This window comes from Pituophis catenifer, unplaced genomic scaffold (genome assembly GCF_029215685.1).
Source record: "Pituophis catenifer annectens isolate HBS135680 unplaced genomic scaffold, rPitCat1.0.hap2 SCAF_1, whole genome shotgun sequence".
Lineage (NCBI taxonomy): Eukaryota > Metazoa > Chordata > Lepidosauria > Squamata > Colubridae > Pituophis > Pituophis catenifer.
In genome coordinates, this window is record NW_027256881.1 from 1,202,756 (window position 1) to 1,217,500 (window position 14,745).

The window sequence follows — 14,745 nt, forward strand, 5'->3', positions numbered from 1 at the left end:
CTTTTAACTGCCAGTGGGGGTGTGAACTGATTGGGTGGGAGCTTGGCTGTGTTCTGATTGGGTTGGGGGGTGTTCTGATTGGTTGGGGGTTTGGCTGTGCTCTGATTGGATGGGTGTGTGTTCTGTTTAGGTGGGGGCTTGGTTGTGCTCGGGTTGTGCCCAAGCCCACACCTAAACAGAACACACACCCAGCCAATCAGAGCACAGCCAGCCCCCCATCCAATCAGAGCACAGCCAAACCCCCAACCAATCAGAAAACACAGCCAAGCTCCCATCCACTGTCAGTTCACACCCCCACTGGCAGTTAAAAGGAAGAAACAGCTGCGATCACACACATTGCTCCTAGAAGCACGAAGCCGAGAACACCAGCCTGTGTCGCAGCTTATTGTGTTGCTATTATATGCTTTCCCTGGATGTGAGCCACAATTGAGGGTCCATTTTTTAGGCAACAGAATAGAACACGGGTCTCCAACTTTGGCAACTTTAAACCTAGATGACTAGGTTTAATCCTCCAGGCTTAAAATTGCCAAGGTTGGAGACCCCTGGAATAGAATATACCTATTAATTGATAATGAGCGATGTCTGAACAAAACCTGAAGGCCTCTTAGGAGCCCTGTTGCGTTCAAAAGCATTATAGGAGATCAGCCTCCCACTGGAAGTGACAGATTAATCTTGCTTTTAATTGGGCAAAATGTTTCTTTAATCCACCGATGTTTTTAAACGGGTATTTTAATGATGTGGATCAGGCTGCGACAATATTTGTCAGTTTCCCCCTGTTTAATTGCAGTTGGTTTTTTTTTTTTAAAAAAAAAAAACGTTGACTCTTTGCTGTTTTAAGATGTGTTTTAAGATAGCTGTGCCAATTTAAAACTGCCTTTTGCAATTGACCGATAAGTGGTTTTGTCAATGCCGCTGGTGTTGATATGGTTTTCTCGATGTTTTGGGACTGCATCCAAGGCACCTATCACCATTGGGTTTCTTTCGCTACTTCTATTTGCATATCTTTGTATTTTGTTCTCTTCTTTTTTTTTTTTTTTTCTCTTTCTATTCTGCCGTCTCCAGTTAATGCTACGTCCACTATCCAGACATTTTTATGTCTTTCTTGGAATTGTTAAGTCGGGGATATTTTTTTTGGATTCGGAATGGAAAAAATGGAATGGAATGGAATGGAATACAATAAAATAATGGAATGAAGAAAGAATAGAGTAGAATAGAATAGAATAGAATAGAATAGAATAGAATAGAATAGAATAGAATAGAATAGAATAGAATAGAATAATTGGAAGAGACTTTGAAGGTCTTCTAGAATAGAATAAAATATAGAATAGAATATACAATATACAATAGAATAAAATAAAATATAGAATAGAATAGAAATAGAAATAGAAATAGAATAGAATAGAATAGAATAGAATAGAATAGAATAGAATAGAATAGAATAGAATAGAATAGGAGCCTTGGTAGTACAGTGGTTTAATGCACCCTGTAATTAACACAGCTGCCTGCAATTTCTGCAGGTTCGAATCTCACCAGGCTCAAGGTTGACTCAGCCTTCCATCCTTTCTAAGGTAGGTTAAATGAGGACCCAGATTGTGGGGGCAATAAACTGACTTTGTATAAATATACAAAAGTATGAAGGCTATTGCTTAATGCATTGTAAGCCGCCCTGAGTCTCCGGAGAAGGGCAGCATATAAATCAAATAAAAAAAAAAAATAGAATAGAATAGAAACTTTATTTTTTTTAAAGCTTTTTATTAGTAGTTCAAAATTAAAAACATTGGACATAGATATGACATCACTAGTCCCAAGCATCTTCCAGCACTTTAAATTAATACATAATATACTAACGGTAATATAATAATATATTCCTTACACTTTATACGTTATTTAAACATAGTATAATAATAGTAATTTATACCTTATTCCTATACAGTTATACATATCTATACCTACATATACCTAGCTATACAATTCACATAAATATTTATCTATAATAACATATATAATTCTAGTCTAACACTACACATTTGTCTCGGCTCTCCTCCTTTTATCTAACCTTTCGTAGAATTTTGCCCAGATTTTATAGTCCAATATTTCGCTTTTATCCTTGAGTTCCAAGGTGAGTCTCTCCATTTCTGCACAGTTGAAAAATTTTAGTAGTATTTCCTCTTCGGTTAGGGTATCTTTCTCTTTCCACTTCTGCGCAAAGGCTATCCGTGCCACTGTAAGTATATGTAGTAGTAGATAATTTATGTCTTTCTTGTATTTGCCCTCTGTCATTCCCAAAAGGAAAAATTCCAGTTTGGCTTCTTCGTTTATTAACAAAACTTATTAATCAATTCTGGCTTGCAGGCAACTGGTATTTCTTGCAGATCTTCCGATGCACTATTGTTGCTACTTTGCCATGCCGTTGCTTGGAGTCAGTCTGGGCGATCTTCTCACAGCAGCTAAGCAGTCCACTCTTTCTTCAGCTTCTGGGCAGAGATGGCATTTGCCGTCTCTTGCTGTCTTTTCAAATTCGACTTTCTATGTATTTCTTCTCAAGGCTTCATCTTGTGCAACCACAATTATCCCCTCGGTCTCTTTCTTCCACTTGCCTGCTCTTAGCCATTGCTAGGTCTTGTTAATATCTGCTTTATTTGCTATTTTTTAAAAATGTACTGGCCGTGTATTACTTTGCCTTCCCAGATCTGTTTTCGATTTTTTGTTTGGTCTGTCTTTAAATCAAGCAATTAATCACGATAGAGCTGGAAGGGACCTTGGAGGTCTTTTAGTCCAACCCCTTGCTCAAGCCGGAGACCCTATACAAGTGGCTGTCTTCTTAAAAAACCTCCAGTGATGAAGTACCCACAGCTTCTGGTGGCAAGCTGTTCCACTGGTTAATTGTCCTCACTGTTAGGAAGAACCGCCTTAATTCCAGGTTGTTTCTCTCCTTGATTAGTTTCCATCCGTTGCTTCTTCTCCTGCCTTCTTCTGGGGCTTTGGAGAATAAATTGACCCCCTCTTCTTTGTGGCAGCCCCTCAAATACTGGAAGACTGCTATCCTGTGTGTCCCTCGCCCCCCCCAGTCCTTCTTTTCTCTAGACTAGCCATACCCAATTCCTGCAACCGTTCTTGAGACTTTCAAGAAGAGATTGGACGGCAATTTGTCAGAAATGTTGTAGGACAGTGATGGCTAACCTTTTTGCTGTTGCGTGCCAAAAGCAGGGGGAGCACACAGGGGGGTCATTTGCGCGAGTGCCCATACCCATAATTCAATGCACCCCACCCCCCCATGCATGCACACACGACACCCCTCCTCCCTGCGCTCCCCCCACTTTTGGCAGGCGATGGCACTGTAGGCCTGTTTTTCGCCCTCCCCAGGCTCCAAGAAAGGCTTTGGAAGCCGGAAACGGCCCGTTTTCCGATTTCCAGTAGGACCGGAAGTCCCGTTTTTCACTCTCCCCGGGCTCCAGAGGCTTTCTAGGCGCCTTGGGAGGGCGAAAACAGGCCTCCCTCTCCCCCCTCCCCGAGGCCATCCAGAGGTGGGCGTGGCCAACTTTTTTTTTTTTTTAACTTTTCAAAGCATTTTTTCTAATGCTTTGAAAAGCCTCTCTGCCGATCAGGCAACTCAGCTGGGATCGTCAGAGACTTTTCAAAGCATTTTTTAAAACCACCTCTTCGGCCAAGAGGTTGCAGAAAAAAATGCTTTGAAAAGCCTCTCTGCTGATCAGGGAACTCAGCTGGGATCGTCAGAAACTTTTCAAAGTATTTTTTTTAACCACCTCTTCGGCCAAGAGGTTGCAGAAAAAAATGCTTTGAAAAGCCTCTGACTATCCCAGCTGACCTGCGGGATCATCAGAGGCTTTTTTTTTTTACTTTTAAAAGCATTTTTTCTACAACCTTAAGAGGGCGCAGAAAAAAATGCTTTGAAAAGCCTCTCTGCCGATCAGGCAACTCAGCTCGGATCGTCAGAGGCTTTTCAAAGCATTTTTTTAACCACCTCTTCAGCCAAGAGGTTGCAGAAAAAAATGCTTTGAAAAGCCTCTGACGATCCCAGCTGAGCCGCATGATCATCAGAGGCTTTTTTTTTTCCTGTCGGAAGAGGTTGTAGAAAAAATGCTTTTAAAAGTAAAAAAAAAAAAAGCCTCTGATGATTGCAGGGCTCAGCTGGGCATGGGGGAGGAGGGGGGCGCGCAGGGATTTTTGCTACTGGTTCTCCGAACCACCCGCCGCCATCGCTACCGGATCGAGCGATCCGGTCCGAACCGGGAGCATTTCACCCCTGCTCTGCGTGCTACCTGTGGCACACATGCCATAGGTTCAGCATCACCATGTAGGGTCTCCTACTTGGGTGGTGGTGGGGGTTGGACTAAATGACCTCCAAGGTCCCTCCCAACTCTGTTAATCTGTAAATCTTCATACGTTTCGGTCCCCAGGCCTTTAATCTTACTAGGAAGTTGATTTTCTCTGTAACCCAGTCTTTTTGATGTTCAGTAAATTTTCCCGGTATGGTAGCTTCAGTTTAATCTTTTTCACCGACCTTCAGATATTCTTGCAATGCCCTTTTTTTTTTTCTTCTTCAACCATCTGATGTACTTGCAACACTTCCATGCCCACCGACTTTCCTCGGTTTAGTAGAGTCTGTCGACGTCACTGCGTGGATGAAGGTCGCATGATTCATTCTGATTATTTTTCTGGTCTTCCTATGGAGGATTTCCACTTCAGCTTGAGCCTAGGGCATTTTTTTTCAGCTGTTTATCTAATAACTGGAATTGCTACTGTGAACTACTTGTAAGTTGTTGGTTTTTAAAACAAACAAACAAACAAACAAACAAACACCAAAATGCCACTGTGGCTTTTGGTCTGTAACAGTAATATAGTTGGGAGGGACCTCGGAGGTCATCTAGTCCAACCCCCTGCTCACGCAGGAGATCTGGACTAGGGATTCGAACCGTCGAACTGCCAACCTTTCTGATCGACACTGATCAGTGTCTTAGCCACCTGAGCCACCCGAATTGTGTGTTGCTGAATTGCAAAGCTTCTCAATATTTTTTTTTTGACTTGTTTTTACAGTTAACTTTGAAGAAGCCTAAATTATATTCGTTGGAGTTAAGAGGCAGTAAATAAATCACCTTTTTTTTTAAAAGAAAAAAATCAGTTTACTTTTAACGATGCCGTAGCAGGTGATTGATAAATACATGCTGCGTTTACGAGCAAGGGAGTCCCTCTTATGCGAGCAAAGAAACAAAACTAGGTTTGACTATCGGCCCCTGCTACAGAAACTTTATTTGAAAAGTGGATTTAAATCTCTTGCAGGGAACCAAGAATGCAGGTACTGTAGATAAACAACTTCTTAGCAAGAACTTTAAAGGAAACAGGTGAACTCTCATTTATCTCTTTTATAAATTAAGTCAGTATTCCAATGTTTTGAGGGGCTGCCATAAAGAAGAAGGGGTCAGCTTATTTTCCAAAGTATCCGAAGGCAGGACAAGAAGCAACGGGCGGAAACGAATCAAGAAGAGAAGCAACCTGGAATTAAGGAGAAACTTCCTGACAGTGAGGACAATTAACCAGTGGAACAGCTTGCCACCAGAAGTTGTGGGTGCTTCATCACTGGAGGTTTTTAAGAAGAGACTGGACAGCCGCCGGTCTGAAATGATCTGGGGTCTCCTGCTTGAGCAGGGGGTTGGACTAGAAGACCTCCGAGGTCCCTTCCAACTCTGTTATTCTGATTGAAATTAAAACAGTTAATCGCTTGTTTCTAAAAAAATTGAATACAGTTGAATTGACTAACACCCCCCCATACACATACAGAGAGAGAGAGAGGGAGGGAGGGAGGGAGGGAGGGAGGGAGGGAGGGAGGAGAGAGAGGGGGGGAGAGAGAGAGAAAGAGAGAGATGGGGGAGAGAGAGAAAGAAATACGGGAGAGAGAGAAAGAGAGAGAAAGAAAAGAGAAAAGAAAGGAAAAGGAAGGAAGGAAGGAAGAAAGAGATGAGAGGGAGAGGGAGAGGGGGGGAGAGAGAGAGATGGGGAGAGAGAGAAAGAAAAGGAGAGAGAGAAAGAAAGAGAAAGAAAGAAAGAGATGAGAGAGAGGGGGAGAGAGAGAGATGGGGAGAGAGAGAAAGAGAAAAGGAGAGAGAGAAAGAAAGAAAGAAAGAAAGAAAGAAAGAAAGAAAGAAAGAAAGAAAGAAAGAAAGAAAGAAAGAAAGAAATGAGAGGGAGAGGGGAGAGAGAGAGATGGGGAGAGAGAAAGAAAAGGAGAGAGAGAAAGAGAAAGAAAGAAAGAAAGAGATGAGAGGGAGAGGGGGAGAGAGAGAGAGATGGGGAGAGAGAGAAAGAAAAGGAGAGAGAAAGAGAAAGAAAGAAAAGAAAGAAAGAAAGAAAGAAAGAAAGAAAGAAAGAAAGAAAGAAAGAAAGAAAGAAAGAGGAGAGAGATAGGAGGGATAGAGAAAGATGGGGAGAGAGAGAAAGAAAAGGAGAGAGAGAAAGAAAAGAAAAAGGGAGAGGGAGAGAGAGAAAGAGAAAGAGAAAGAAAGAGGAGAGAGGAGCGGGAGAGAGGGAAAGAGAGATGGGGGAGGAGAAAGAGAAAAGGAAAGAGAGAGAAAAAGAGAGAAAGAAAAGAGAAAGAAAAGAGAAAGAAAGGGGGAGAGGGAGAAAGAGAGAGGAGGGGGAGGGAGAAAGAGAGAAAGAGAGAAAGAGAGAGGAGGGGAGAGAAAGAGAGAAAGAAGAGAAAGAAAGAAAGAGGAGAGAGAGAGAGAGAGAGAGAGAGAGAACACAATTACCTTTCCATCTTGTGGTTAGCATTGAGGGATTCTCAATTTCTCCTCTTTTTATAGCAGCGTCCCTGCCATTTTAGAGCTGCACATCAAGAGGGGTGCCTTATTACCCGATGACATTTTGCCTGCAGGATACAGGACGGAGATCCAGGTCTTTCCCCAGTTCAGGTGATGTGCTTAATTCCTTTCGCATACCTAGAAGAGCACCGCACGCAGCCCGGCAGTCTCGACTGTGCCTCGATGCTCGCTTCATTTGAAGCAGCCGTGAGAAATCCGGCAGTTGTATCAGAGCGAGCAGCCAGCTCTTTTCTGTCCTTGAATTCCTTGGATTTCCAGTGCCGACTTTCGGATTTTACGAGAAGCAAAATATCTCCATGGAGGAAAGGGGTCTGTGTGGAATATTTGTCTCGGATCCTCCTCCTTTCATTTCGGAGGAGTTTGGAAAAGAGTTAAAAGGATTAGGAGATTCTAAATCAGTTTGAGGGGACGCGGTGGCTCAGTGGCTAAGACGCTGAGCATGTCGATTGAAAGGTTGGCAGTTCGTCGGTTCGAATCCCGGGGTGAGCTCCCGTTCCTTGTCCCAGCTTCTGCCAACCTAGCAGTTCGAAAGCAGGTAAAAAATGCAAGTAGACAAATAGGGACCCCCTTTGGTGGGAAGGGAACAGCGTTCCGTGCGCCTTTGGCGTTGAGTCATGCCGGCCACATGACCACGGAGACGTCTTCGGACAGCGCTGGCTCTTCGGCTTTGAAATGGAGATGAGCACCACCCCCTAGAGTCAGGAACGACTAGCACATATGTGCGAGGGGAACCTTTACCTTTATCTTTTAAATCAGTTTGAAGCAAAAATAGAGTAGCTGGTGGGCAGGGATGGGCATTGCTTGGGGCTGGAAGAAAGAGGGTAGAGAGCTTCTCCTTGGCTCTGTGGCTGGTTCTTGGGTCCCCTTGCTGGAACTGTTGGTGCCCCCAAGATAAATCTGGAACCCCACTTCAAATGATTTCCTTTCCAAGTTCATTGATGGCACGAGACTCCTTCCAGTTGGATGGTGTTATTCACAGGGCTACAGAAATACTATTGTGGGTGTTGTCCCAAGTGCTTACCTGATCAATTCTTTGATTAAATACCCTGTTACCCCGAAAATAAGACCCAACCGGAAAATAAGTCCTAGCATGATATTTTTCAGGATGCTCTCAGTGTACATACAAGCAATAAATGAATTCAACATTGGCCGGATTTAGATTTCTTGTGGCCATGGAGGGACTCAAGACATGCTGGCTGGGGAATTTTGGGAGTTGAAGTCCACAAGTCTTAAACTTGCCAAGTTTGGAGACCCTTCATTTATACAAACAAATAAACAGCAGTGTAAGACTGTGTTTGCAGAATGGCGAGTTTAACTTTGCGTAAGTAATTTTAGAGCAGAATTTCCCCAAGCTTGGCAATTTTAAACATGAGTGGCTGAGGAATTCTGGGAGTTGAAGTCCACCCCTCTTAAAGCATGCAGGCTGGGGAATTCTGGGAGTTGAAGTCCATCCATCTTAAAGCAAGGCTGGCTGGGGGATTCTGGGAGTGGAAGTCCACCCCTCTTAAAGCAAGGCTGGCTGGGGAATTCTGGGAGTTGAAGTCCACCCATCTTAAAGCATGCAGGCTGGGGAATTCTGGGAGTTGAAGTCCACCCATCTTAAAGCATGCTGGCTGGGGAATTCTGGGAGTGGAAGTCCATCCATCTTAAAGCATGCAGGCTGGGGAATTCTGGGAGTTGAAGTCCACCCATCTTAAAGCATGCTGGCTGGGGGATTCTGGGAGTGGAAGTCCATCCATCTTAAAGCAAGGTGGCTGGGGAATTCTGGGAGTTGAAGTCCATCCATCTTAAAGCAAGGCTGTCTGGGGAATTCTGGGAGTTGAAGTCCATCCATCTTAAAGCTTGCTGGCTGGGGGATTCTGGGAGTGGAAGTCCATCCATCTTAAAGCAAGGCTGGCTGGGGAATTCTGGGAGTGGAAGTCCACCCATCTTAAAGCTTGCTGGCTGGGGAATTCTGGGAGTTGAAGTCCATTCATCTTAAAGCTTGCTGGCTGGGGGATTCTGGGAGTGGAAGTCCATCCATCTTAAAGCTTGCTGGCTGGGGGATTCTGGGAGTGGAAGTCCATCCATCTTAAAGCAAGGCTGGCTGGGGAATTCTGGGAGTTGAAGTCCATCCATCTTAAAGCTTGCTGGCTGGGGAATTCTGGGAGTTGAAGTCCATTCATCTTAAAGCAAGGCTGGCTGGGGAATTCTGGGAGTGGAAGTCCACCCATCTTAAAGCTTGCTGGCTGGGGAATTCTGGGAGTGGAAGTCCACCCATCTTAAAGCAAGGCTGGCTGGGGAATTCTGGGAGATGAAGTCCACCCATCTTAAAGCAAGGCTGGCTGTGGGATTCTGGGAGTGGAAGTCCACCCATCTTAAAGTTGTTGTTATTATTATTATTATTATTATTATTATTATTATTATTATTCGTATTTCTATGCCGCCCAACTCTCCGAGGACTCTGGGCAGCATAGAAACTCAGTCTAGAGTAGATCAAAGGCTATAGTGGGCAGAGAATGACTTTGCTATCTATGAGGCTCATTTTGTTTTTCTTTGGAGACAAAACCTTTTAGATCATTGTCCGGAATAATAGCCTTTTTGTGCTTTTGTTGGTTGGTTCTTTGGAGACATAAACGGGAGCTGCTCAAAGTCCTCCGAGCAAAATAGAAACTGTGAACATGCAAGGTGATTTGATTTTAGGGAAAACTGCCAAGGTCATTTGAATTCGCATCTCCTGATAAAGAGGTTGCTTTGATGTTCAAATGATCTTAAATTTTTTTTTATAAGTACCAAATAAATGGAGAGACTGGATTGCTGCAAAATTTGGGCATTTTTTCCCATAGAAAAAGATACAGGACTTCATGATCGATGCGCCTGATTGAATGAGCAAATGAAGATACAGATGGTCCTCGAATTATGACCGTTCATTTAGTGACCCTTCGAAGTTACAGCGCCACTGATATGGCAGCAATTCACACTTAACGACCGTTGACGCATCCCCCGTGGTCACGTGATCAAAATTCAGCCGCTTGTCACATGATCCCCTTTTTACGACCTTCTGACTTAAGCCAAGCTAATAGGGAGGCCAGATTCACTTAACAACCGTGTGACTAACTCCGCCATCGCAGAGATTTGCTTAACAGCTGCGGCAAGAAAAGTCGTAAAGCGGGGCAAACTCCCGCAACAAATGTTTCGCTTAATGACATAAATTTTGGGCTCCACTGTGGTCGTAAGTCGAGGACTGCCTGTATACCTTCTGTGAAATTTTCAGGAAGTATTTACATCACGTTCCGGTCTCTTGCTGTGCCTTAAATGGTACCCAAGGCCCAGGGGTGAAATGCTCCCGGTTTGGACCGGATCGCCCAATCCGGTAGCGATGGAGGCGGGTGGTTCGGAGAACTGGTAGCAAAAATCCCTCCCCATCCCCATGCCCAGCTGAGCCACGCAATCATCAGAGGCTTTTTATTTTATTTTTAAAAGCATTTTTTCTACAACCTCTTCAGCTGAAAAAATGCTTTTAAAAGTAAAAACAAAGCCTCTGCCAATCAGGCAAGTCAGCTAGGATCGTCAGAGGCTTTTAAAAGCATTTTTTTTTTACAACCTCTTCAGTCGAAGAGGTTGTAGAAAAAATGGTTTTAAAAGTTTTTTTTTAAAAAAAGTTGGCCACGCCCACTCAGTCATATTACCACCCCCCCCCACCAAGCCACGCCCACAGAACCGGTAGTAACAAATTTTACATTTCACCACTGCCAAGGCCTGGTGTCAGAATCAGCCAGCACAGAATATCCCCGGCTACTCCCGCGTTGCTAGACTGCGAATTTTTTTCTTTTTTTGCGCTTCTGAGCAACTGTGTGGGTAGACGGCACAACCGCCGAAGCTGAAAAGGAGGTGCCTCTTGGTGGCATTTGAAGTTAAAGGGTTGGCATTTTATTCCTGACAGCGTGTTATTTGGTGGGTATTGTTGGTATTTTAGCTTTAAGGCTGTCTTAAAAGAAATTTACGGAAACATGACATGCAAAAAACTGGAAATCTTTCCTTTTGGTAGATGCAGTGTGACTCGTGTTTTTTACGCAAGGCCGCTCTAAATTTACAGTTTGAAAACCCGTTGGCGTAAGAAGGGTGATTTGGGGAAATTTGTAGATGACATTAAACTGGCAGGAGTAGCCAACACGCCAGAAGATAGATTCAAGATCCCGATGGATCTCGCCAGACTCGAGCACTGGGCCCTGTCTAGGTTCAGTGTAGAGAAAAGTAAGGTTTTTCTTAGGTACGAAATGTACAAGTACAGATTAGACCCGTGATGGCGAACCTATGGCACGCGTGCCAGAGGTAGCACACGGAGCCATATCGGTGGGCACGCGAGCTCAGCTCGATGTCAGCGTTTCAACGCTGGCATAGAGAGAGCAGAGGAGAGCGAGAGATAAACTCTGAAACTTTTGCCTGCTAAATCCCTTTGAAGCCCAGTTGTCGTGGAAATGAGGGGAGGGGGCACATTCCTGGGAAATGACGAGGAAAAGAAGTCTGAAAAATGGCTTGGAAGACAGCCAATGAGAAGCAGAGATTTGGGGCTCGGAAAGGGAGGGATTGGGAGGCAAAAGGTCAGTCTTGTCCACGCGGAGTCATGATCCGGTGGCTGAGCTCAATTAAAGAAAGATTTCCTTAAAGATTGGCAGTTTGGAAATTCATTTAATTTTGAGATAGCATCGCAGTCTGACACTCCGGCTGTTTCTTGCCTCTGGAGGGCCTGGGGGTGGGGTGGGGAAGGCCCGTTTTTCGCTCTCCCCAGGCTCCAGAGCCTTTCTAGGAGTCTGGGGAGGGCAAAAACGGTGGGACAGGAAGTCGGCAAACGGGCCGTTTCCGACCTCCGGAGGGCCTCCGGGTTTAGTTTAGTTTAGTTTAGTTTATTTGATTTGTATACCGCCCTACTCCCGAAGGACTCAGGGCGGTGAACAGCCACAAGATAAAAACACATAAATACAAAATTTAAAAACAGAATAAAACCGAATTAAACAATTTGGCCGAAGACAGATTTAAAAACACCCCAATAAATTAAAAACAAATTAAAATTTGCATTTTAAAAGGGAAAAAGGGAAAAAATTAGGCCAGGCCAGCCTGGTGGAATAAAAAGGTTGGGTGGGGAAGGCTGTTTTTGCCCTCCCCAGGCTCCTAGAGTAGCTCTGGAGCCTGGGGAGAGCAAAAAAGGGGCCCACCAGGCCATCGCATGCCAAAAGCGGAGGGGAGCTGGGGGGGGTCTCATGTGCATGCATGGGGTGCATAGAATTATAGGTGTGGGCACGCGATCCCCCCGCACTCTCCCCACTTCTGGCACACAACGGCAAAAAGGTTAGCCATCACTGGATTAGACTTAACCTGGCTGAATAAAAGTAACTGTGAGAGGGATTTTGGAGTCTTAGTAAGATGATTACTTAAAGATGAACCAGCAGTGTACGGCGGCAGCCAAAAAAAGCCAATGCAAACCTTGGTTGCAAAAACAGAGGGATAGAATCAAGATCACATGAAGTGTTAGTACCGGTTTAATAAACCTTAGTAAGGCCACACTTGGAATATTGCATCCAGTTTTGGGCACTACATTACAAAAAAGATGTGGAGACTCTAGAAAGAGTGCAGAGAAGAGCAACGAAGAGGGTTAGAGGACTGGAGGCTAAAACATATAAAGAACGGTTGCTGGAATTGGGTATAGACAGTCTACGCCCCCAACAATTTGGGTCCTCATTTTATTGACCTTGGAAGGATGGAAGGATGAGTCAACCTTGAGCCGGTCAGGATTGAATTCCTCGCAGTGGGCAGAATTAGCCTGCAATAACACTTAGACTCATATACCGCTTTATAATGCTTTACAATCCTCTGTAAGCGGTTTACAGAGTCAGCCTCTTGCCCCCCAAAATCTGGGTCATTATTTTACCGACCTTGGAAGGATGGAAGGCTGAGTCAACCTTGAGCCGGTCAGGATCGAACTGCTGGCAGTGGGCAGAGTTAGCCTAGCAGTAGCACTTAAGACTTTTATACCGCTTTATAGTGCTTTACAGTCCTCTCTAAGCGGTTTACAGAGTCAGCATATTGCCCCCAACTATCTGGGTCCTCATTTTACTGACCTCGGAAGGATGGAAGGCTGAGTCAACCTTGAGCCGGTCAGGATCGAACTTCCTGGCTGTGAGCAGAGTTAGCCTGCAATACTGCATTGTAACTACTGTGCCACCATGGATGGATGGATTCCTTCCTTCCTTCCTTCCTTCCTTCGCAATAGCGTTTAGACTTATATACCTCTTCATAGTGCTTGTACAGCCCTCTCTAAGCAGTTTACAGAGTCATTGTTGCCCCCAACAATCTGGGTCCTCATTTGACCAACTTTGGAAGGATGAGTCAACCTTGAGCCGGTCAAGATTGAGGGAATCGAACTCCTGGCAATGTGAGCAGAGTTAGCCTGCAATACTGCATTTTAACCACTGCGCCACCAGGACTCTTCATCTTAATCTTTTTACCCGTAAAGGTTTCAAAATCTTTCTCGTTTCTTCTTTCTCTTCCAGTAACTGCCCCTCTCTCCTGGCAGCAGCGTTAGCCCGGGCAACAGCGGACGAAGTCCTGCAGAGCGACCTCTCCAATCTTTACCTGCCCAAGCACGAGGACAGTCCAGATGGGATCATACGTAAGTGAGAAAATACATGACACACAACTGTGTGTTTCTTAAGCTTGGCCCCTTTAAGATCTGTGGACTTCAACTCCCAGGATTCCCCAGCCAGGATAAGAGTTGCATAGGAATTCTGGGAGTTGAAGTCCACAGATCTTAAAGCAGCCAAGCTTGATAAACACTGGGGAATCCTGGGAGTTGAAGTCCACAGATCTTAAAGCGGCTAAACTTGAGAAACCCTGGGGAATCCTGGGAGCTGAAGTCCACAGATCTTAAAGCGGCCAAGCTTGACAAACACTGGGGAATCCTGGGAGTTGAAGTCCACAGATCTTAAAGCGGCTAAGCTTGACAAAAACTGGGGAATCCTGGGAGTTGAAGTCCACAGATCTTAAAGTGGCTAAACTTGAGAAACACTGGGGAATCCTGGGAGTTGAAGTCCACAGATCTTAAAGCGGCCAAGCTTGATAAACACGGGGGAATCCTGGGAGTTGAAGTCCACAGATCTTAAAGTGGCCAAGCTTGATAAACACTGGGGAATCCTGGGAGTTGAAGTCCACAGATCTTAAAGCGGCCAAGCTTGATAAACACGGGGGAATTCTGGGAGTTGAAGTCCACAGATCTTAAAGTGGCCAAGCTTGATAAACACTGGGGAATCCTGGGAGTTGAAGTCCACAGATCTTAAAGCGGCCAAGCTTGATAAACACGGGGGAATCCTGGGAGTTGAAGTCCACAGATCTTAAAGCGGCCAAGCTTGATAAACACGGGGGAATCCTGGGAGTTGAAGTCCACAGATCTTAAAGTGGCCAAGCTTGATAAACACTGGGGAATCCTGGGAGTTGAAGTCCACAGATCTTAAAGCGGCCAAGCTTGACAAACACGGGGGAATTCTGGGAGTTGAAGTCCACAGTTCTTAAAGTGGCCAAGCTTGATAAACACTGGGGAATCCTGGGAGTTGAAGTCCACAGATGTTAAAAGTTGCTGAGGTTGGGGAAAACTGATTTTCCTAGATAGGAAATTCTATGAGTTGAACTGTTGTAAGCCGACGGCTACCTCTATATGGCTAGCTATCATAATACAAAACCCGGCTAACATATTGAATTTTCACTAAGGCCGGTTTCAGGCACATATTCTTTTTTTTTTTTTTTTAGCTTTGAAGGTTGACTTTTGCAGGTAGTCCTCGACTTACAACAGTTCATTTAGTGACCGTCCAAAGTTACGGCGGCAATTTAAAAAAGTGACTTACGACTGTTTTTCACACTTACGAACCTTGCAGCATCTCCC

The 14,745-nt window shown here is 44.6% G+C and overlaps 1 protein-coding gene across 1 annotated transcript in view; it reads left to right on the forward strand.

The window, feature by feature from the left end:
• The window catches only part of PPM1E (protein phosphatase, Mg2+/Mn2+ dependent 1E), a 131,777-nt gene that overhangs the window by 89,876 nt on the left and 27,156 nt on the right, over positions 1-14,745 (forward strand). The window contains exon 2 of the mRNA XM_070931990.1: positions 13,364-13,482. Within this exon, the coding sequence (XP_070788091.1) occupies positions 13,364-13,482 (119 nt within the window). The remainder of the gene's footprint in view (positions 1-13,363; positions 13,483-14,745) is intronic.